Source organism: Rattus norvegicus, chromosome X (assembly GCF_036323735.1).
Source record: "Rattus norvegicus strain BN/NHsdMcwi chromosome X, GRCr8, whole genome shotgun sequence".
Taxonomy (NCBI): Eukaryota; Metazoa; Chordata; class Mammalia; order Rodentia; family Muridae; genus Rattus; species Rattus norvegicus.
The window spans coordinates 82804734-82830540 of NC_086039.1; the positions used below are offsets into that span (position 1 = coordinate 82804734).

At 35.9% G+C, this 25807-nt stretch overlaps 1 protein-coding gene across 9 annotated transcripts in view; it reads left to right on the forward strand.

The window, feature by feature from the left end:
- The window catches only part of Dach2 (dachshund family transcription factor 2), a 565808-nt gene that overhangs the window by 160360 nt on the left and 379641 nt on the right, over positions 1 to 25807 (forward strand). For 6 of the 9 annotated variants that reach the window (XM_063280376.1, XM_063280377.1, XM_063280379.1 and 3 more), the window contains exon 2: positions 985 to 1023. The exons of the other annotated variants lie outside the window; for them this stretch is intronic. In XM_063280376.1, the coding sequence (XP_063136446.1) occupies positions 985 to 1023 (39 nt within the window). The remainder of the gene's footprint in view (positions 1 to 984; positions 1024 to 25807) is intronic. 9 annotated transcript variants of the gene reach the window in all.

A 25807-nucleotide genomic window follows, 5' to 3' on the forward strand; every position in this document is an offset into this window, starting at 1 on the left:
TTCTTTATATATATATATATATATATATATATATATATATATATATATATATATACTATTCTTGATAGATTTTAAGTATGCTGTATAGATTACTTTCTTTGATATAAAAGTTCGAACGCTGAGATTCTTATAGTCCCGATAGTCTTGTCTATCAGTTTACATTTTCTTCCTTATTAAAGGGTTAGGAAACATGGTGAATTGACATGTCACTGGAAAGTATGTCTATTTTGTTAGTAAAACACAATATATAAGTTTTACTGATTTCTGCATGTTTAATTTCATCTGTGTGAATGTATATATGATTGTGTATGTATGTATATACATGTATGTGCATGAATGTCACCCTTGTGTGGATGATATAAAAGAGTTCAGTCTTACTCCAGAAATAATTATATAGACAGTGATATGATTAATGGCTCCATGTTTAGGAAATAAGTAAAATGTTGATATTGGCTTACTTTCATCTTCTTGTTGGCCATATAAAAATAAGAAATATTGTAAGTCTCCCCCCAAACCCCAGAAAAGTGTTGGAATACCTAATGGGATTGGAAAGAAAGCTTTTTAGAGCAAGGGAAAGGATATTACATTGTTGAACCTTTTTTTTTTCCTTATTCTTTTTGAATTGTTACGACCCGAGGCCATTTTCTTTAGCAGAAACCTGTAACTTGAGTTCCTTGCCTTCAAATAATAGAAGAAAGCCCTAAACCGTGTGGCATGTTCACATTATACACAGTGGGAAATAGACCAGAAACATAACATTTCCATATATTTAAAGCACTATCTAGAAGTAATTCAGGCTTTCCTATCTTCTTTGTGGTCTTCCCTTCTTTTGTTTTATTGTGGGTAAACTATCTAAAATTTCTGCACAATTTAAGAGATATTTTTGTGAAATATAATAAAGCCTTGAATAACTGGAAGCAAACTAACTAAAATTCTTAATTAACCAGTTTTATTTATTTATTTTTTGCTACACTCTCCTTTTAGAAGGAAGAGGCAAATGACAAGAAAACAAGCTGTTAACAGGTATTTATGTATTTATTTTTTAAAATCAACTCCTTGGGAATGTCCTGGAGCCTTTACAGATTCAGCCCAATTTCCATAACTTTGTTCTCTATATTATACTTATGAAGAGAGGAAAGGGAAACCATTAAAAATCTCAGCATCAAACTTATAATTTTGTTTAATCTTTAGTGATAAGGAAACGTGAAATCTGGATGGCAAATTAGAACTGACCTGTCCATATGAAGTTTCTGGTTGAGATTTCTATGATTTTACTATTTCCTATTAGTGATCATTTATATTTATTAATTTGGATTGGATCATGGGATCACACAAAAGAGTGATAGCTTACAGACAAAGTAAGAAATGTCCTTCCTAGGACTGAAAGTAGAAGTTAGACAAAAACCACAAGTGGATGGAGATTGAGTGAGGGTCAGTGCCCTAAATGTTAAAATAAAACACTTGTGTAAAATACTATGAAGGTAATTGAAGTGCCTACCTACATTTTGACTATGGAATTCTTAGGAAGGTATACTCACTTTTGCAGGGCAATACAGGTTATTAATTGCGATACATCAATATTACAAGATAACCTGAATTATTCTATTAGGTATGGGAATATGTTTATATGATTAACAGTTCTTAAGTACTTGAAATTCCACTCTGATAAGAAATTTAAAGACATTTAATTGACAAGGTTTATCTGAAATTTCCTAAAACAGCTATGACAGTTTCATTTAGGATGAAATCATCTATAGTATGTTATTCTGAATCTCCTGTGTTTTGGGGTTCAGTGTAGAAAGAGTACCAATGACAAAGTATGTTTTAATATTGTCCGGCAGTATTGTCTAATCTATACTTCCTTGTGCACTTTTCAAGTAAGCTCCCTTTTTTAGATGACATTTCCCTCCTTTCTTGTCCCCATGTTTTCTATATGTATTTTATAAGAAAAGGTATCACAGGACTTCGAGGGAGATGTAGAAGGCATTGTGTAATGTGAAGTATATTTTCAATATAGAAAATGAAAATCACTTTGATTATGTTTCTAATATGTGGAATTGTTCCTGTAATAACAATTAGTTTTCAATGCCATGCACATGAAATAACATCAGCATGACCTGAAGCAGTATGTGTACCTCCTTAAGATCTAAACTTTGTTTTTGACCATGACACCCATGCAGAATAGACTAGCACCAACTAGACTTTAAAAATGAATAATTTCAACTGAAAGAATGGATTGAGTTTTGCATTTAGGTTTGTTTCTTGAAGGTTCTGAATATATATTACCGGGATAGAACTTAGGCATGAAAATTACTTTCTTATTTTTCCAGTAAAGTGGCATGCAAATGATTCCCAAATCTCTTAATTAAATTAATGATGGTTTATAACTATATCAACTTATTTCTGGAATAGCAATGTATCTGATTTTTGGATGTTTTTGATTAAATTTTTCATTTACTACAATCTGAGAAATATCTTGAATTGATTTTTGAATGTGTACGTGTTGATTCAGCCACATTAACTATAGAGAAATGATTAGTTTCATAAACTAAAACGATTATGAATTAAGGATCAAAATATGAATGAAAGGCTAAGAAATATAGAATAGTGAGGAGTAGAGTGACCTAGAAAAGACACAATTTTACTAATGACAGTAGATAATATTTACCCCACCCAGCAAATTGATACCATATAAGACTACATATAGGTTTTTATTGTTAAGGTATTAGTTCTTAAGAGAGGGTAGGTGTCTAAAATTTTATGTGACAGTCTTCCACTTTTAAAAGTTGCTTGCAAATTCAAATTAAAAAAGAGAAAAGTGTAGGATGTTGCCCATGGATTTTGCTAGCTGTTCTCTAATTGTAAATCCTCAATTATTTCACTTAACAAAGAAATAATAGTTTTACACTACGTCCTACTAGTGATAATAGAAAATTTATGGAAATAAGTGGAGTGCTTGTCATATTTTCAGCGTGGTGGCTATGTACTTCATGATATTTTCACTTTATAAAAGTGGTCAATATAGTTTTTCTTCAACTAGCTTGAAAATTAAAATAAAATTATCATTTTCTCACTTTCATGTTAATTGATCAAATGTACTTTTGGTTCAGTAATACTATGTCCAAAAGAGAATATTTAAGCATTGTTCTGTCACCTAATATAATCGAAGTTTCTATTTGAAGCCCACTTGTTTTTCTTTAATGGGAAGAAACACATGTGCATAACATATGCTGTTTTATTGAAAATTGGCTTGCCTTTAAATAAATTCAAAATCCCATCTAGTAAAGTAGCTTTGTTTTTACAAATAGTTGAAAAAGAAATAAAAGAAATTTAAGTAGGTAACACAACAAAACTCATGATTTAAACTCGTGCTTAGCATTGAAAGATAAAAACAAAAATCAGTCCTCCGGGATTTTATTGGATGACAACTGATTTCTGTGAGGCTTTGCTTGTTTGTCTGTCCTGCCCTAGACCTTAGCATATGATCCCACTGTGTGCTAGTGCTTTTGAGATCATATGTTTCTTTCATCACTGGTCATCCAAACTCATATTTGTTTTAAAAGGAAACAATCAAATTGCATTCTTTCTAAAAAAACAAGATTAAGAAAAAAAATCAAAGTACCTTACTGATATTACCAGCACTTATGATCTGCACCATAAATCCCCAGTCAAGATATTAAATTAATATTATCACTTCTCATGGGTACTCTACAAAGCAGAAAGAGGAATAGAATGTGCAATTTTAAGTCATCAGTGCATGAGATAACATTACTTTGATGATAGATATGAAGATTTAATACAGTCACATATGGAAGATAAACACTTTTTACATGTATAGGATCAACCTATAGCATATGTGCAAACAATGCTTATTTGTGTTTGTATAAAACATTTGATAGAGATTACACATAAATTATTGTGTGATAGGAATTCAATATAGTTAAAAATATCAGCTAGTTAACCAAATAAAATTGTCAACTGTTTTATAGATTTGACATAAATGAGATAATTCAAAACAAAATTTTGATAAGTAACGGATTCTTTTATCATATAAAATAATAATATTTAGCACTTATCCATTGATCTAATGTGATTTTCTTTGTGTTAGTTTATCAGTCCATCTTACAAGGCTGGAAAGTAGGTGATATTAAAATCTTTATTTTTTAGTGATTATGCTAAGGCCCAGAGAAGTATATATAACTTATCTGAAAACATACCGCCCATATTTTTCAGGACCAGTATGTAAATGGTTTTAATTTTTAAGTAAATATGGTTTTGACCTACATTTTATAACCTATGAATTTTGAAATTAGTCTAATTACAACATTCTATCTTCATATATATCTATGTGACTATACATATATGCTCATATTTGTTACCCACACAAAATGTTATTTCTGTTTAGAAATCAGTTTTTGTGATTTTAGTTTAATTGTGTAGAATTAAGAAGAATAATTATAATATAATTCAAATAGAGCAGGAAAAATGAGAAATACTAATTGAGACCTCAAATTTTGGAAAAACTCCATCTATTAAGCTGTAAAGATATAACGATCAAAAATTTTTTATATAGTTCATCAGAATCAAAGTTGTCCTAAAGTTTATATGTGTTACTGCTTTTAATTTAAAATGATTATTGGTATTTATGCATATAGAATATTCTGTGAATAGTGGGAGAAATGTGAAATAAGACGTCAGTGTTATAAGGGTAAGTGGTACTATACCATCTTGAGACTATGTTCAGGTTTTATCACTCTAAAACGTTATGTTACAAATGCTTAAATAGATGAAATGCCAACTATTATTCTGTATGACTGTGTCTGCTTTCTTGCATGTTTACATTTGGAGAAGAAATTACTCAAATATTTTTTTTCTGGCAGTGATTATAAGAGAATTCAGGTTGACTGCTCAGTAAATTAATTCACTGTTTCTTTTTAGATAAGGTGGTAATTGGATTTTGCATTCTGGAAAGACTTGATTAGGATGATCTGGATCTTTACCCTAAGAATTAGTGCAGAACTATCAAGGTTTCCTATATTCAGTGTCCTAAGAAATCCATTTGAAAGTGTCTAATATGGTAAGAGGCCAAACTGGAAAAGGGAAACAGTTAAAATTGATTTTATTTAATTTACCAGGGTTGCAAATGCCTCAAATATCCACAACCAGTAGCTATTCTTTCACAAATATATCCTCTTGTAGAACAAAGTACCTATTATTTTAAATTACCTCATTGTCTTAAATTGTGGCAAGAATCCCAGTGAATTTTTTGAGGGTTTTTGTTTATTTTTGGATTAATTGTGACCTAATTGAAGAGTTCAGATTTAAGAATGTTCACCATTATTTTTGCTAACCAGTACCCAGTTTTCAGTTAAAATCAATTCTAACAACTACGATTTTGTTTATTATACCATTTGCACTAATTTAGTGTAAAGAATCTTTGCCAGATGAGTCTAAGACCTGCTTTTCCTCAGCTTTTCTTTACACTACACGGCAGTTTAAACAAATTATACAACTTTTAAATTAACCAGTGTACCAATCACTGAAAATGTGACATATTTCAACACTGTGAGGTGAGAGTCAAACACATAGGTCAGACAATATTCAATATTTCATTTGTTAAACAGACAGTTCATTAATAGGCTGAAAAGACAATTAAAAATATCTATGTCCTTTCATTCTTTAATTGAAAAATATTACACTTGCTTGTATTTGTTATAAAAGCAGAAACCCAGAAAGTGTAAAATTTGTTTTTCGTATTTATCAAGCACCTTTCCAAAAGCAGTACAACATGAGATACTGTTTTCTTATTTACAAAGCCAATTGCAATCATTACATGGCATTCACATTTGTGAGTCTAAAATTAACAAACAACGTTTATTCTTTTTTACCACAAAACTTCCAAATCGTGTGCACGTCCATCTTTTTAACAGTAGCTTCAAAAATATTTTTTTTGCTATAGACAGTGTTTATACAATAACACTTTAATATTAGTACAGAAAATATTGGACTTCTTTTCTTTTTTAAAAACTTAGTCTGAGCCTTGAACAAGTCATTTACAAGTTGTTTCCTTGGGATTACCTAAGTTCTTGTCCACTCTGACCTTGTAATTTTGCTCACAGTTGGAAATGTAATGCAGAGTGACTAAGATAATGTTGTTTACACAGACTTTAAGTGGAGTGACATTATAGTCAAGCAAGTGTCACATCACCCAAAGTGAAGGAAGACTTAATTACCATAATCCTGTGAATACTAAAATTTCTTTGCCATGTGTAGCATAATAATGTAATGTTGTGCATGTTATATTTAATAATGTGAAGGGAAAAGGCACATTAGGCCACAGACTGTGATTCTTTAAAAGTGAACAGAGTGGAATTATAGAAAGACAGTAGAATTTTGAAGTAGGATGCTTGTTCTAATATTCAGGTGAAGTTTTTCTTTCTTTCAAACCTGGAATAGTTGCCTAGTGATACGAAAATGAAAGGACTGCTAAAGTATCCATAAATCTAGATACCAGTGAGGGGTGAATTTCCTGGAGGGTACAGGGTAGTGTTAACTAAATGACTAAGACAGGATAAAGAGGAAAGGCTGATAACCACCTATTATTGTGCAATGGGGAACATATCATTAATTTACAAAGAGAGTGGTGACATTTTCTAAAATTGTATAGCCCTATTCTTAAAAGTTTGTCAGTGTAACTAATTAGTTGCTAAAATGGAGTTGATTCTAAGACTCAGTATGAATGCATTTTGAAAGGCAGGGCATTGTCCATAAATTGGTATGGTGTGTAATACATCTTGATGAATGGTGTGAAATAGTGTTAAGAAATGGGGCCATTATGCCAAAATGGCCGTCCATTGGTTTTTAGTCCTTGAAGGAATTATGTTCCATGGCAACGTGCTCTAAAGTCCCGCAGATAAACATGGAGTGCCCCAAACTTGTCCTGTTTTCTGTCTTTGATAACACTCAGTTTTAAATACAAAGGACTTAATTCTCTGTAATCTTTTTCAGTGAATTGGGACTATAAAATATGCCATTACTATAGATTATTACTTGCAGTTAATTGTTCTTGACTAATTTATTGTTTGCAATAAGGAATGTATAAAACTAATTAGCAGTGAAATGTAAAAGTAAGATTTAAAGGTCTTAGAAAACTGATATATTACAAATATATCTCTCAATCAAAATACATTTATGCTACTGATGTATTTTTATTAATTCATCATACTAGATCAGCTAATATGTACTATGAATTAGAATCTTTAAAAAGTACATGTAAATGCATAAATGCAAATATCATACTGAATCATGTGAATATTAGTCCTGTTTTCTATTTGGGAGAGTTTGAAAAGCCCCTGAAACTTACTATAAAATATGGCAATATACTGTATATAAACATATGGTTATTGTTTGACTTTTATCTAGATATTTTCATTTTATTTGGGATGCCTTTTACTTAGGTTTAGCTAAACAGTGTGTCACTGTAGTGAAACAGTGGGCAAAAGATCTGAATTTTCATGAGGCTATAAAAACAATTTAACTTAAATTGCAATGTTTGTTTTATTAACAATTTTTACAAGTTCCCAGTCAGTTGCGTATTGATTTCTTTAACATGATACTTAAATAGCTAATAAGTAATTAATACAATAACATTTTCATCATGGACTACCTGTTGATAAAGCATATAGTATTCACAAAGCATTATTATAGCACATATGGTGGTGCTCATCCATAATGTCGTCACTCAAGATGCTGAGACAGGAGGATTGTAGCAAGTTCTAATTCAGGATGCTATATAAAGTGAGTATTAGACCATCCTCCACTACATGATAAGACCCTGCCATAGACAAGCAACAAATAAACAAGCCCTCAATTTATTATTTGAAGCGATGTAAGAAATTTTATTAAAATGATCCACTTAAAATATTTTTACAACTTTAAAATTTTAGCAACACTAAAAGCAAACTGTTAGTTAATTTGGGATTCTCAATTTTGTCACTTCAAAAAGTTTCTCAGCATAATTTTGAGGACAGCAATTAATACAGGGATTAAATCTCTTTGATAAAGTGAGCTTGCCAGATCTCTCTCTCTCTCTCTCTCTCTCTCTCTCTCTCTCTCTCTCTCTCTCTCTCTCGTCTATTATAAAGCTGTAATTCCAGCTTGTTTTTGTTTAAATTAAATGTGATAGTTATACATTTAGAGAGAACTTTCATTGATATCCCCCAGTTTCATAATTCTCATTTCCTTTGCAAATACCTTAGAATTAATGAATCAATTTATGACAATATTGTTAACTTATGCTTCTAGCGTATTCAAACTCCCTCATCGTTTCCCTAGTGCCCTATTCTGTTCTAAGACATAGGTGACCATATTACATTTAGGTAACATGTCTGTCTTCTTACACTTCCTTTGGTTGCAACTAATTTCCCTTTTTAATGAACTTGACAGTTTTGCATAGTTTTGGTAAAATACCCTTGATTTCCCACATCAGGGATTCCTTGATGCTTTTGTTTTGTTTTGTCTGTCTGTCTTTAGGCAGGGTTTCTCTGTAACAGGACTGACTGTCCTGCACCTTGCTTTGTAGACCTAGCTGGCCTTGAACCCACATAGATCTGCTTGCCTCTGCCTCTTAATTGCTGGGATTAAAGGCATGGGCTACCACAGCTGGACAATTTTTCTTGTAATTGACCTGGGGTTATGTGTTTTTATGGAGGAAGAACATAGCAGTAAAATTCAGTCTTTATCATATTATCGTACTACTCTTGATATTGACCTTGATCTCCTTGCTTGTCCCCGCCAGCGGGGACCCAGTTATTCAGGGTCCCGAAGGGGCGCTACCCTTGGGCCTAAATGGGGGGCCAGAGAAGAAGGAGACCAAGCAAGATTCTGTTGTCAAGGTCTCGTTTATTGGGTTGAAAGTTACAGCTTTTAAGGCTTTCAGGTAGGGGGAGTGTCCTTTGTGAAACACAGAGGAGGGGGAGGTGCGGATATAGGTAGTGATAGCTGGAGGCAAAAAGGTCAGCCAGTAGAAGATGAGGTCAGGCGGTGGAGACACTGGGTGTTGATTCAGGAGGTAACAGGTATCTGCTAAGGGAGCTGAGGCATCCCTTGAATGTTATCTTCCTGTGCCGTAAATTCATGGGAGAGGCTTTCATTCAACAATCTTAAGACTTAAGGCAGTCATCTTAGGGGTGAGTCTCTGTGGCCAAACAGCCCAGAGTCACCTAGTCACTTTGAACCATGCAGTCAAAAAGCGGCTAGGCCCAAATCCAACATGGCTCCCTGCACTTGCTCAATAAGTATTTGTCTGGTTTCCTCACTTCAAAGACACTTGTTTCTTAAACTAGATTTTCCTGTCTATAATCATCAGTTTTTCCAAAAATATGGTTTGATAAATTACTTCTCAATCCCAAGCAAGTATAAAAGATGTCTAAGAAAAAGGGTAAGGGGAATGGTGTCGGTTCCACTGCCCTCATGGTATCCAGCAGCAAGGTAGACTTTTAAGGATGCACACACTGTTACTCATCATATAAAATGCACTGCAGTAATGTGTGCCATAATCTGCTACACATGACCTGTTAGCAATTTACTCTCCTAAACTGATCCGAATAAACTACATTATTATCTTTTCATGAGCTGTTATAGATGAGTTATTTTTCTCCTTTGGAGAAGATTCTGGAAGTCAAGTGAAAGTGAAAAATAGGGAATTTGTTAAAAAAAAATACATGTTTCTCTACTGTAGTTTTTTGTAAGTTTTGCAAATTTTTCAGTCCATATTAAGATTGAACATGTTTCCAAACTTCCTAGAAATGCTAGGTGAATGTCTGAAATCTGAGATACCCATCCTCCTTTGGAATTTGGGAAAACATTGCTGCCAATTCTAGGCTTTAGGGTTTGTGAGACAGTGCTCAAGATCAGTTTCGGAGTCTTTTTTTTTAAACATGTAGTAATAATGATGCATAATGTGGTCCATATGTTAATTCATGAACTCTAAAATTCAGAAAGCATGTATGAGTTAAACAAAACTTTATGTGGAATAACGTTGCCCTGATTATTTCTAAAAGGAGTTGATCAGAAATTTTCTGATGTCAGTTCAATCATTTTTATAGTGTTGCTTTTATTTAAACTATGAAATAGTAAGGAATTCTCTTAGCCTTTTCCTGTTCAAAATAAAGTGTGGGTCTCAGAATATTGGATATAGTACTACCTGAGGACCCATCTATACCCCTCCTGAGAATTTAATAATTGTAAAATATATGTAGTGGATGGGAAAAGGAGGAAGGTTTAACATTAGATTATGTGTATTATGACTGAATACCTGTAGGTTTACTATTTTTCTCCCAGAAACCACTACTTTCTCTCAAATCCCTGACTGTTTATTCAGAATTATCATTTGTGATTTTATTGTATTAGATATTTAAGCTTTTGTTCAAATATACATGATTGTTATTTAATTGAAATGGATAGGTGCTATGAGAATACTCTCATGTTTTTGCTGAAAATAAAACTAATTTTCGATGTAGAATTTAATCAATTTCTTTTGAGTGAACAATTGCATTGAACTTTAAACAGACCTTTCAACTTTAATCTATAAATTACATTTAAGAATCTTTTCTTGCATAAATATACTGAATTTACCAAACTTTAACCAATAAATTCCAGCATTGCAAAAATAATTAGTGAAATTAAGTTAAAAGTGTTGTAAACAAATAAAGTTATTACTCCTTCTGTACCAAAGTACAAATGTGGGAGGATATTTTAAGTGATAAATTAAGCATGAACTGCCTGCATCTGTAAGCTGAACATGTTAGCAAATGGCTTGTGTTTGTAATTAGTATTTATGGCCACAGGAGAGTGCCTCTATTAAAAAGAGTGACAGGAAATTGATCAGTTTAGGTTGCCATAGCAACCAAAAATAGTTCCATTGCTTGTGTTAGGCTTAATCTCTCATGTTATATATCTATGCTTAGAAATATTTTATTAACTGAAAAAATAAACTATTCAAGAATGCAAAAGAGCTTAGGCTACTGAAATGACTAACAAAGTCCAGATGAATACTTGACTACTTAATAACAAACTTAAGTGTTCTATGGTTGTCATGACATTTCTTTTACAAAGAAAATGATGTCTTCCAAAAAAGTCTTAAAACTCGATGAAAATGCAAATCTCTTTATGAGAGTATGTGGTTGTCACAATTATAATGAGAGACAATAATTGATGATTTATGAGATGATACCATGGCAACAAAGTCTTTCATCATTGGCACCCCTTGGTTACTCTTTTTATTAGTTGCTTGTGAGTGCCTCCAAAAAGTTTTCACCATGACATACAAGAAGATCTAGTCAAAGCTGAATCTTTTAGATCTAATTTACAACGTGGAGGAGGTGTTGACAATCTGAGAATCAACAACACAAAAACTGACAGTGCCTTATTAAGAAAAACTACAATAAATTAGTAAACATGTTTAATAGCTGAAAATGGACAGACTTGACTCTGTTACTTAACCTTTCAAGCATGTCTTTACTGCCTTGCCTAAATTTGGAGAGCAAGCTGTTAGCCTTTTAAAGTTATTATCTTTCATAATAGATGTGAGGAGAGGACTCTTACTTTGAATTCATAGGAAATTACTTTTTAAATCTTTAATATTTTTATTAATCTGGAAGAAATGTATTACTGAATGTTTTAGAACGGCTTTAGTATTTTGGTAAATCAAGAAATAATTTGTCTCTTTTAGAGGTGATTATTCATCAATATAAATCTGCATTATTCTGCCCCAGATTACTTATATTGGAAAACTGAGAACTTTCCACATTAATTTTAATGCTAGTTCATAAAAATGATATCTTATAATATTTTTATTTAGGATAATTCCTGGATTATTTTTCTACTTCTGTAATTGAAAGAAAACATTAGCCAAGGATTTTAAGTCCCTTCCAGTGAAATATGACAAAGATTAATAAATAGTTATAGAATTAGCAACAATTGAAGATAATATAATACACCAAGGTGTCAGACTTAAAGCCAAGAATATAATGGAATTATACATATAAAATTAAATAAAGGTTTGTGTATGTGATTTTCATAAATGTGTAAAACATTTTCATACCTTATTGCTTTTATATGTTAAGAGTTTTACAGGATAAAATTCTGGAATACACATATCCTTCAGAAATTTATAGAAGCCAATAGTACAAAATAGAATTTTTGGTTAGTGTTTTTATTTATATACTTATTGCAAAGGCTGTGAAAGCCTACTCAGCTTGAGATGTCCTGATTCTGTTATGTTTGTGATTTTTATTCCCAATTAAAATGTAAGAAAATGGAGTTTACCATCCAGTTTTCTTTTTTTCTTCCATTTCTTTCAGTGAATATTTTATTTATTGACATTTCAAATGTTATCCCCTTTCCAAGTTACCCCTCTGGAACTCCCTATCCTATTCCCCCATACCCCTGCTTCTATCAGGGTGCTCCCACACTCACCCACCCACTTCCTTCCACCTCCCTGCTCTGGCATTCCCCTACACTGGGGCATTGAGCCTTGACAGGACCAAGGGCCTCACCTCCCATTGATGTCCAACAAGACTCCATGAGTACTCTTTGGGTGGTGTTTTAGTCCATGAGATCTCTGGGGGTACTGGTTGGTTGATATTGATTGTTCTTTTCTTCCTATAGGGTTGCAAACCCCTTCAGCTCCTTCAGTCCTTTCTCTTACTACTCTACTGGGAACCCCATTCTTAGTCCAGTGGTTGGCTGCCCTCATCCAACTTTATTTTGTAGAACTCTGGCAGAGCCTCTCAGGAGGCAGCTATATCAGGCTCCTGTCAGCATTCCCTTCTTGGCATCCACAATATTGTATGGGCTTGGTAACTGTATGTGGGATGGATCCCCAGGTGGGGCAGCCTCTGCTCAACATTTTGTCTCCATATTTCCTCCTATGAGTATTTTTTCCCCTTCTAAAAAGGACTGAAGCATCTACACTTTGATCTTCTTTCTTCTTGAGCTTCATGTGGTCTGTGAATTATATCTTGGGTAATCTGAGCTTTTGGGCTAATACCCACTTATCAGTGAGTACATACCATATATGTTCTTTTGTGATTGGGTTTCCTCACTCAGGATGATATTTTCTAGTTCCAGCGATTTACTTATGAATTTCATGATGTCATTGTTTTTAATAGCTGAGTAGTACTCCATTGTCTAAATGTACCATATTTTCTGTATCCATTCCTTTGTGGAGGAACATGTGGGTTCTTTCCAGTTTCTGGCTATTATCAATAAGGCTACTATGAACATAGTGTAGCATGTGTCCTTGTTGTATGTTGCAGCATCTTTTGGGTATATGCCCAGGAGTGGTATAGCTGGGTCCTCAGGTAGTTCAATGTCCAATTTTCTGAGGAACCTCCAGACTGATTTCCAGAGTGGTTGTACCAGCTTGCAATCCCACCAACAATGGAGGAGTGTTCCTCTTTCTCCACATCCTTGTCAGCATCTGCTGTCACCTGAGTTTATTTGTTCTTAGTCATTCTGAATGGTATGATGTAGAATATCAGGCCTGTTTTGATTTGCATTTCCCTGATGACTAAGGATGTTGAACATTTCTTTAGGTGTTTTGTGGCTATTTGATATTCCTCAGCTGAAAATTCTTTGTTTAGCTCTGTACCCCATTTTTAATAGTGTTATTTGTCTCCCTGCAGTCTAACTTCTTGAGTTCTTTGTATATTTTGGATATTAGCCCTCTATCAGATGTAGGATTGGTAAAGACCTTTTCCCAATCTGCTCATTGCCATTTTGTCCTATTGACATTGTCCCTTGCTTTACAGAAGCTTTGCAATTTTATGAGAACCCATCTGTCTATTGTTGATCTTAGAGACTGAGCCATTGGTGTTTTGTTCAGGGAATTTTCCCCTGTGCACATGTGTCTGCTAGATTGATTTCCAAAATAGTTGTAGAGGTTTGCACTGCCACCAGCAATAGAGGTATGTTCCCCCGCTCCACATTCTTGGCATCATGACTTGCTACTTGAAATTTTGATCTTAGCCATTCTGGTGGTCATAAGGTAGAATCTGAGAGTCATTTTGATTTGCATTTCTCTGGTGGCTAAGGATTTCGATCATTTCCTTAAGCACTTCTTTGCATTAGAGATTCCTGTGTGGAATATTCTGTTTTGCTTGGTACAGTATTTTCGAAAGTTAGGTTATTTGGGTTGTTGGTGTCTAACCTCTAGAGTCTTTACATTTTGAGTTTCAGACCTCAGTCATATGTAGAATTGGTAAAGATTTTTTTCCCAATCTGTAGGCTGCTATTTTGTCCTAATGACAGTGTCCTTTGTCTTACAGAAAGCTTTTAAGCTTCATGAGGTCCCAGTTGTTGATTGTTGATCTATTTATCTGAGCTGTTGATATTCTGTTCAGAAAGTTGTCTCCTGTACCAAAGATTTCAAGGTTATTTCCTAGTTTCTTTTCTATTACTTTAAGTATATCTGGTTATTTCAAAAATGCCATCCCGAGTGAGGTAACCCAGTCTCCAGAGAACACACATGGTATGTCCTCAATGAGAAGTGGATATTAGCAAAAAAGAAGCTCAGAATTCCCATAATACAACTCACAGACCATATGAAAGTCAGGAAGAAAGAAGACCACACCAAAGTGTGAATGCTGCAGTACTACACAGAAATGCATGGACAAAGAGTTTAGCAGAAACTAAAGGAACAGCCATCCAGAGACTGCCCCACCTACCGATCCACCCCATCTGAAGACACAGCACATTCTTACCTCCTAACAGTGCCAAATTACCACACCATCTGACTTCCTTTAAGATTCAACTATTTCATCTTTAAGTAAGGAGCCATCATTATCAGAGTAAAAATAAAAAATACATATAAAAGGGTTTTAGGTATTAATTCTAAACATATAAAAATGGATGTTTCCATTTACTTATTTTTATATGAACCATTTTGAAGACCTGAAAGGAAAATGGAGAAGCAAATTCACAATAGCAAATTAAGGGAAGAGGTTTAGAATTTGTGTTAGGACGAATTAGTTTAGTTTAGTTAATTATTTTTACTAGCCAACTGTGATAAAGTTGCTTAAATATAGAAACTTTAAATAATAGAATTTAGCCTTCTAGATTGTAAGCCAGATACTAATGTAACAATGAAGCAACTCATTAGTGCCTCCATTGAAAGTACATACACCTACAATGGTTTGCAAAGTAGGAGGTAAAATGCTTAGATGTTTGAGATAGAGCACTGTGAAAAAATTGAATGAACATTATATACTTGGATTTCTATTTCCAGTCCCATCTCTAGTTTTGTGACATTATGCTAGTTAGGTATCTTAGTTAAGCCTTTGTTTTCTTGTTTGTTAGAGAATATATTATTGTTGCTTTTCTTATAGGGCATGCAAAATATTTACCAGCACTTGGTCAACAATATGTATATACCCCTCAACAATTTATCAACTTAAAGCCAATACTGTTTATTATACATTAGATTGATATTAAAATTTTAGGAGTAAAGACATTATTTTGGATCATTAGACAGATATTGGGTTTCACTGTTGAATTGAAATCAATTCCTTATGATGGATAAGAGCTTCCAAATTAAAATAGTACAGATACAGAGATAAGTTATAACATATGGATTTTTTGCATCTGTGATATACTTATATGTATGTATAATATGCATGCATATATGAGTGTTCATGCATGTGGATATTTGGATTTGACATTGGATGTCTCCTTGGTTACTCTCCACCAAATTTATTGAGGTAAAATCTCTCACAGTGTTAAGATCTCCCTGCTTTGCTTAGTCTATCTTTTTGGTCTGCTCCAGGGATGCTCTTCTCTTATCCTCTCAAGTACTGGGATTGCAGGGTAGGTGTGCCGTACCACTTGAAATTTATGCAGGTTCTAGAGATCTTAAATCTTTTTCTTATACTTGTTTGGCCATCTTTTTGTTTTCTGAATCATCATGTCATGCTGTTTTCAAAATTTTATAGAAAAGTTGAAGCAATTATTTTCAGAAACTTGTGGGGCAAATGTTTTGGGATCACGAGAATTACATGCAAAAACACTAAATAAAACATTTAAGCCTCAAAGATCAATAATTATTTTGTGTCAGATTAGAACAGTTCTTTAGAGCAATTTGAGATAATTTGTTTTTGTTTTTTTTGTTTTTTTTGTTTTTTTCGGAGCTGGGGACCGAACCCAGGGCCTTGCGCTTGCTAGGCAAGCGCTCTACCACTGAGCCAAATCCCCAACCCCAAGATAATTTGTTGGTACATTTAATTTTTTTATTAATCAATTTATTCATTTACATTTCAAATGATATCCCCATTCCTGGTTACCCTTCCACAAATCCCCTATTCCACTCCTCCTCTCTCCCTCCCTTTTGCCTCTGAAAGTGCTCATCCATCCAGTCCCAACTCACTGAGCTAGTATTTCCCTAGGCTCTGTCATCTAGCCTCCACAGGACCAAGGGCCTCCCCTCCCACTGTCAGATAGTCAGATAAGGCCATCCTCTGTTACATATGTATCTGGAGCTATGGGTTCCTCTATGAATACTCTTTGTTTGATGGTTTAGTCTCTGGGAGCTCTGCATGGTCCAGTTAGTTGATATTGTTTTTCATATGGGGCACAATCCCCCTTAGCTCCTCCAGTCCTTCCCCTAGCTCTTCCATTGGAGCCCCCGGGCTCAGTACAGTGGTTGGGTGTGAGTATCTGCCTCTGTATTGACCAGATGCTAGTAGAACCTCTCAGGGAACAGCCATACCAGTCTCCTTTCAGCAAGCCCTTCTTGGTATCAGCAATAGTGTTGGGGTTTGGTGTCTGCAGGTGGGATGGATCCCTACATGGGGCAGCCTTTAGATGACCTTTCCTTCAGTCTCTATTCCAGGTTTTGTCCCTGCCTTTCTTTTGCAGAGGAACATTTCTGGGTTAACAATTTTGAGGTAGGTGGGTGGCCCCATTCCTCAACTGGGGGCCATGCCTATCTATTGGAGATAGTTTCTACAGGTTCTGTCACCCTTTTGTTGGGTATTTCAGCTAAAGTCATCACTATTTGGTCCTGGGAATCTACACCTTCCCTGGAGTCTGGGACTCTCTAGTGGCTGCTCCCAGTTCCCCATCCCCCACTGCTACATATTTCTATTCAATATCCTGACCCTCTCCCAACTCCTGTCCCTTCCTTCTGCCCCCCACCCCCATTTTCTCCTACTCCTCCTCTCTCCCTACCAGGTCTGTCCCTCACTCTACCTTCTGTGATTATTTTGTTCTTCCTTCTATGTAGGATCAAATCATCCATACTTTGGTTTTCCTTCTTCTTAAGTTCCATATGGTTTGTGGGTTGTGTCACTTATAATGGTTATATACTTATACTTATTTCTGTGCTACATCATGTTTGAGGTTCTCAAACCATTAGTTTCGAAAGATATCTCAGTGAAAAGGGAGTGAAGTGATTTTCATGCTTTTTTGTTTTTTACAGTTGACAAAGTTTTTAACTCACAAATGACTCATCTGGGACTTAAATGCATACTATGAAACAGGATGTATAGTATTTCTTTCATTGCACTGCACAGCTTAGTGCAATATATCTATACTGGTCTAGGTTTAAAAATAATATAATTTGAACCAGGAAATAGTTATTGACTCTAAACTATACGTATTAGAAACTAGAAATGCTAGTGGTGTGGTTCTAGTACTATAGAAACAAGTGATAGGGTTTCCATCCTATCTTAAAGCCAGGAAAAAAACACAAGCATAATTTGAATGAATGCTAGCAGCAAACTACTGAACTGAGAATGGGACCACCATTGGAGGAATTAGAGAAAGGATTGAAGGAGCTGAAGGGGCTTGCAACCCCATAAGAATTGAAGGGGCTCAAGACCCCATATGGACAACAATGCCAAGCAACCAGAGCTTCCAGGGACTAAGCCACTACCTAAAGACTATGCATGGACTGACCCTGGACTCTGACCTCATAGGTAGCAATGAATATCCTAGTAAGAGCACCAGTGGAAGGGGAAGTCCTGGGTCCTGCTAAGACTGAACCCCCAGTGAATGTGATTGTTGAGGGAAGGGCGGTAATGGGGGGAGGATGGGGAGGGGAATACCCATATTGAAGGGAGGGGAGGGGTTAGGGGGATGTTGACCTGGAAAGGGGGAACCGGAATAACAATCAAAATATAAATAAGAAATACTCAAGTTAATAAAGAAAAAAAAAGAATAACAATGCCAACCAGCCAGAGCTCCCAGTGGGAGCTAAACCACTATCCAAAGACTATACAAGGACAGACCCATGGCTCCATCTGCATATGTAAGAGTATGGCCTTGTTTGGTCTTATTGGTGTAGGAAGAGAAGACCTTGGTTCTGCCAAGACTGGACCCCACCCCCAGTGTAGGGGAATGTCAGGGTGGGGAGGTGGGAAGGGGTGGGAGGTTGGGGAGGGGGAAGACCCACATAATAGAAGGGGGAGGCATAGAAGAAGGGGGAGGGGATCGTATATGGGGTTTATGGATAGAAAACTGGGAAAGGGAATAACATTTAAATAAATAAATAAAAAAATCAATATAAAAACCAATCCTGAATATCCTGATGGCATATTATTGTTGTATAAGTGTTTGTTTTGAAAAAAAGTATAGCAAACTATGTCCTTTAACTAAAAATAGGGCAGAAAGTTAGTTACAACAGCCTCACAAAATAAGAGAATTTTTGCATGCAAAATTTACTTGAATATTTTATCCTGAAATTTTTATCAGCAAAACAATGTTATGTGCAATCATTATAAATCCTACATCTGATAGAGGGCTAATATCCAACATATACAAAGAACTACAGAAGTTAGACTCCAGAAAATCAAATAGCCCTATTAAAAATAGGGTACAGAGCTAAACAATAAATTCTCAGCTGAGGAATATCGAATGGCTGAGAAGTACCTCAAGAAATGCTCAATATCCCTAGTCATCAGGGAAATGCAAATCAAAACAACCCTGAGATTCTTCATCCTACAGGTCAGAATGGCTAAGATTAAAAAAAAAAAAAAAAAACTCAGGTGACAGCAGAAGCTGGTGTGGATATAGAGAATGAGGAACGCTCCTCTATTATTGGTGGGATTGCAGACTGGTACAACCACTCTGGAAATCAGTCTGGAGGATCCTCAGAAAATTGGACATTGTACTACCTAAGGACCCAACTATACCACTCCTGGGTATATACCTAAAAGATGCTCCAACATATAACAAGGACACTTGCTCCACTATGTTCATAACAGCCTTTTTTATAACAGCCAGAAGCTAGAAAGAACCCAGATGTCCTTCAACAAAGGAATGGATACAGAAAATGTGGTACATCTACACAAAGGACTACTTCTCAGCTATTAAAAACAATGACTTCATGAAATTCATAGGCAAATGGCTGGAACTAGAAAATATCATCCTGAGTGAGGTAACCTAATCACAAACAAAAAAGAAAGAAACAAACATGTTCTCACTGATAAGTGGATGTTAGCCCAAAAGCTCAGATTACCCAAGGTACAATCCACAGACCACACAAAGCTCAAGAAGGACCACCAAAGTGCAGATGCTCCAGTCTTTCTTTTTTTTTCCCCTTTTCTTTTTTTTGGAGCTGGGGACCGAACCCAGGGCCTTGCACTTGCTAGGCAAGCGCTCTACCACTGAGCTAAATCCCCAACCCCGCTCCAGTCTTTCTTAGAAGGGCAAACAAAATTATTCATAGGAGGAGATACAGAGACAAAGTTTGGAGCAGAGACGGAAGGAATGGTCATTCAGAGCCTGCCCCACCTGGGGATCTAGCCTGTATACATACAGCCACCAAACTAGACAATATTGCTGATGCCAAGAAGTGCATGCTTATAGGAGCCTGATATTGCTGTCCTGAGAGGCTCTGCCAGAGCATGACAAAAACAGAGGGGAATGCCAGTAGCAAACCATTGAACTGAGAATGAGGTCCCTATTGGAGGAATTAGAGAAAGGATTGAAGGAGGTGAAAGGGTTTGTAACCCAATAAGAACAACAATACCAACTAACCAGAGCTCCATGGGACTAAACCACCATGGGAGGAGAAGCCCTTGGTCCTGTCAAGGCTGGATCCCCCAGTATAGGGCAATGTCAGGGCAGGGAGGCTGGAAGGGGTGGGGTGGTTGGGGAGTGGGAACACCCCTATAGAAGGGAGAGAGGGGATGGGATAGGGTATTTATGGGTGGGAAACAGGGGAAGGGGATAACATATGAAATGTAAATAAAAAATATCCAACAAAAAATAGAGAATAAACAATAAAAAAATAATGTGATGTGCAAATAAAATGTTAAACCTTGAGAATTAAGGCTTGAATTGAAATGGCATAGGAAAAAAATCTAGGAGTGCCTGTCTTTCTAAGATTCATCTTTTCTTGATAATCTTTTCAGTTCTTGTACCGCTGCTATTCTCATGCATCATATATGTTTTGTGTTCCTATCTATGCCATGGAGCTTTAGACTGATAGTTTCATTAATTTTGTTTTCTATATACCCAATATTGTTCACATCAGTAGGTTTTCAAATAATAATTGTAAAAAGACATATGATTTAATGTGCAAGTAAGTATAAAGTAAAACTAATCTTCATCCACTACACAAAGTGATATTAAATAGAAACATATTAAATATTTCTGATCCCTGAGCAGTTTAACTTTGTCTATTCCTCCAGAATTCCTTGAGGACATGGGATAATTTATGATACTGATAATTGAATTATAACATTTGGACAGCTACTTATTGAGGAGAGATAATTTTCAAGTTCAGCATACAAATATTATTAATATCTATCTTATTCATACAGCCCTTACATATTCCATCTATTTTTAGGTTTCATAGATTTAGTGTGTAGGATAACTGTTGAATACATTGCTAATAATCATTTATTAATTACTTAATATTTGGAGTAGTGTATGGATACTGTGGCACTAAACACTGACACAAAAGGTAACAGGAAATGTTGGAACAGGAGTGAAACTGGTATTTTTCAGAGTTGACCTATAGCCTATTTCAAAATGATAGACCATGTGTCCAAACAATAGCAAACAATAAGAATGTCTAAACGAGCAATGGAAACTAGCCCCAAAACAAACAGGTGAACAATATGTAAGACACAGCAGCACCCCAAAGGCATTCTTAGTACATGATCATTATTTAACCCCTGACAAAATAAACAATGCTGACAGAATATGTTGAACAGCTAATGATGTATTAACAGTGTCAGTTCAGTAGGCTGATAACCTATAGCTTGACATCTATCAATTTTGATAGAGACATCTTTTTTTTTTTGTCCTTTTTATTTTATTTTTTTTTTATTAACTTGAGTATTTCTTATATACATTTCGAGTGTTATTCCCTTTCCCGGTTTCCTGGCAAACATCCCCCTCCCCCCTCCCCTTCCTTATGGGTGTTCCCCTCCCAACCTTCCCCCCATTGCCGCCCTCCCCCCATAGTATAGTTCACTGGGGGTTCAGTCTTAGCAGGACCCAGGGCTTCCCCTTCCACTGGTGCTCTTACTAGGATATTCATTGCTACCTATGGGGTCAGAGTCCAGGGTCAGTCCATGTATAGTCTTTAGGTAGTGGCTTAGTCCCTGGAAGCTCTGGTTGCTTGGCATTGTTGTACTTTTGGGGTCTCGAGCCCCTTCAAGCTCTTCCAGTTCTTTCTCTGATTCCTTCAATAGGGGACCTATTCTCAGTTCAGTGGTTTGCTGCTGGCATTCGCCTCTATTTTGCTGTATTCTGGCTGTGTCTCTCAGGAGCGATCTACATCCGGCTCCTGTCGGTCTGCACTTCTTTGCTTCATCCATCTTGTCTAATTGGGTGGCTGTATATGTATGGGCCACATGTGGGGCAGGCTCTGAATGGGTGTTCCTTCAGTCTCTGTTTTAATCTTTGCCTCTCCCTTCCCTGCCAAGGGTATTCTTTTTCCTCATTTAAAGAAGGAGTGAAGCATTCACATTTTGATCATCCGTCTTGAGTTTCGTTTGTTCTAGGGATCTAGGGTAATTCAAGCATTTGGGCTAATAGCCACTTATCAATGAGTGCATACCATGTATGTCTTTCTGTGATTGGGTTAGCTCACTCAGGATGATATTTTCCAGTTCCAACCATTTGCCTACGAATTTCATAAACTCGTTGTTTTTGATAGCTGAGTAATATTCCATTGTGTAGATGTACCACATTTTCTGTATCCTTCCTCTGTTGAAGGGCATCTGGGTTCTTTCCATTTTCTGGCTATTATAAATAAGGCTGCGATGAACATAGTGGAGCACGTGTCTCTTTTATATGTTGAGGCATCTTTTGGGTATATGCCCAAGAGAGGTATAGCTGGATCCTCAGGCAGTTCAATGTCCAATTTTCTGAGGAACCTCCAGACTGATTTCCAGAATGGTTTTACCAGTCTGCAATCCCACCAACAATGGAGGAGTGTTCCTCTTTCTCCACATCCTCGCCAGCATCTGCTGTCACCTGAGTTTTTGATCTTAGCCAATCGCACTGGTGTGAGGTGAAATCTCAGGGTTGTTTTGATTTGCATTTCCCTTATGACTAAAGATGTTGAACATTTCTTTAGGTGTTTCTCAGCCATTCGGCATTCCTCAGCTGTGAATTCTTTGTTTAGCTCTGAACCCCATTTTTTAATAGGGTTATTTGTTTCCCTGCGGTCTAACTTGAGTTCTTTGTATATTTTGGAAATAAGGCCTCTATCTGTTGTAGGATTGGTAAAGATCTTTTCCCAATCTGTTGGTTGCCGTTTTGTCCTAACCACAGTGTCCTTTGCCTTACAGAAGCTTTGCAGTTTTATGAGATCCCATTTGTCGATTCTTGATCTTAGAGCATAAGCCATTGGTGTTTTGTTCAGGAAATTTTTTCCAGTGCCCATGTGTTCCAGATGCTTCCCTAGTTTTTCTTCTATTAGTTTGAGTGTGTCTGGTTTGATGTGGAGGTCCTTGATCCACTTGGACTTAAGCTTTGTACAGGGTGATAAGGATGGATCGATCTGCATTCTTCTACATGTTGCCCTCCAGTTGAACCAGCACCATTTGCTGAAAATGCTATCTTTTTTCCATTGGATGGTTTTGGCTCCTTTGTCAAAAATCAAGTGACCATAGGTGTGTGGGTTCATTTCTGGGTCTTCAATTCTATTCCATTGGTCTATCTGTCTGTCTCTGTACCAATACCATGCAGTTTTTATCACTATTGCTCTGTAATACTGCTTGAGTTCAGGGATAGTGATTGCCCCTGAAGTCCTTTTATTGTTGAGGATAGCTTTAGCTATCCTGGGTTTTTTGTTATTCCAGATGAATTTGCAAATTGTTCTGTCTAACTCTTTGAAGAATTGGATTGGTATTTTGATGGGGATTGCATTGAATCTGTAGATTGCTTTTGGTAAAATGGCCATTTTTACCATATTAATCCTGCCAATCCATGAGCATGGGAGATCTTTCCATCTTCTGAGGTCTTCTTCAATTTCTTTCCTCAGTGTCTTGAAGTTCTTATTGTACAGATCTTTTACTTGCTTGGTTAAAGTCACACCGAGGTACTTTATATTATTTGGGTCTATTATGAAGGGTGTTGTTTCCCTAATTTCTTTCTCGGCTTGTTTCTCTTTTGTATAGAGGAAGGCAACTGATTTATTTGAGTTAATTTTATACCCAGCCACTTTGCTGAAGTTGTTTATCAGCTTTAGTAGTTCTCTGGTGGAACTTTTGGGATCACTTAAATATACTATCATGTCATCTGCAAATAGTGATATTTTGACCTCTTCTTTTCCGATCTGTATCCCTTTGATCTCCTTTTGTTGTCTGATTGCTCTGGCTAGAACTTCAAGAACTATATTGAATAAGTAGTGAGAGAGTGGGCAGCCTTGTCTAGTCCCTGAGTTTAGTGGGATTGCTTCAAGTTTCTCTCCATTTAGTTTAATGTTAGCAACTGGTTTGCTGTATATGGCTTTTACTATGTTTAGGTATGGGCCTTGAATTCCTATTCTTTCCAGGACTTTTATCATGAAGGGGTGTTGAATTTTGTCAAATGCTTTCTCAGCATCTAATGAAATGATCATGTGGTTCTGTTCTTTCAGTTTGTTTATATAATGGATCACGTTGATGGTTTTCCGTATATTAAACCATCCCTGCATGCCTGGGATGAAGCCTACTTGATCATGGTGGATGATTGTTTTGATGTGCTCTTGAATTCGGGTTGCCAGAATTTTATTGAGTATTTTTGCGTCGATATTCATAAGGGAAATTGGTCTGAAGTTCTCTTTCTTTGTTGTGTCTTTGTGTGGGTTAGGTATAAGAGTAATTGTGGCTTCATAGAAGGAATTCGGTAGGGCTCCATCTGTTTCAATTTTGTGGAATAGTTTGGATAATATTGGTATGAGGTCTTCTATGAAGGTTTGATAGAATTCTGCACTAAACCCGTCTGGACCTGGGCTCTTTTTGGTTGGGAGACCTTTAATGACTGCTTCTATTTCCTTAGGAGTTATGGGGTTGTTTAACTGGTTTATCTGTTCCTGATTTAATTTCGATACCTGGTATCTGTCTAGGAAATTGTCCATTTCCTGAAGATTTTCGAATTTTGTTGAATAAAGGTTTTTATAGTAAGATCTGATGATTTTTTGAATTTCCTCCGAATCTGTAGTTATGTCTCCCTTTTCATTTCTGATTTTGTTAATTTGGACACACTCTCTGTGTCCTCTCCTTAGTCTGGCTAAGGGTTTATCTATCTTGTTGATTTTCTCAAAGAACCAACTTTTGGTTCTGTTGATTCTTTCTATGGTCCTTTTCGTTTCTACTTGGTTGATTTCAGCTCTGAGTTTGATTATTTCCTGCCTTCTACTCCTCCTGGGTGTATTTGCTTCTTTTTGTTCTAGAACTTTTAGGTGTGCTGTCAAGCTGCTGACATATGCTCTTTCCTGTTTCTTTCTGCAGGCACTCAGCGCTATGAGTTTTCCTCTTAGCACAGCTTTCATTGTGTCCCATAAGTTTGAGTATGTTGTATCTTCATTTTCATTAAATTCTAAAAAGTTTTTAATTTCTTTCTTTATTTCTTCCTTGACCAGGTTATCATTGAGTAGAGCATTGTTCAATTTCCACGTATATGTGGGCATTCTTCCCTTATTGTTATTGAAGACCAGTTTTAGGCCGTGGTGGTCCGATAGCACGCATGGGATTATTTCTATCTTTCTGTACCTGTTGAGGCCCGTTTTTTGACCAATTATATGGTCAATTTTGGAGAAAGTACCATGAGGAGCTGAGAAGAAGGTATATCCTTTTGCTTTAGGATAGAATGTTCTATAAATATCCGTTAAGTCCATTTGGCTCATGACTTCTCTTAGTCTGTCTACATCACTGTTTAATTTCTGTTTCCATGATCTGTCCATTGATGAGAGTGGGGTGTTGAAATCTCCCACTATTATTGTGTGAGGTGCAATGTGTGTTTTGAGCTTTAGTAAGGTTTCTTTTACATATGTAGGTGCCCTTGTATTTGGGGCATAGATATTTAGGATTGAGAGTTCATCTTGGTTGATTTTTCCTTTGATGAATATGAAGTGTCCTTCCTTATCTTTTTTGATGACTTTTAGTTGGAAATTGATTTTATTTGATATTAGAATGGCTACTCCAGCTTGCTTCTTCTGACCATTTGCTTGGAAAGTTGTTTTCCAGCCTTTCACTCTGAGGTAGTGTCTGTCTTTGTCTCTGAGGTGTGTTTCCTGTAGGCAGCAGAATGCAGGGTCCTCGTTGCGTATCCAGTTTGTTAATCTATGTCTTTTTATTGGGGAGTT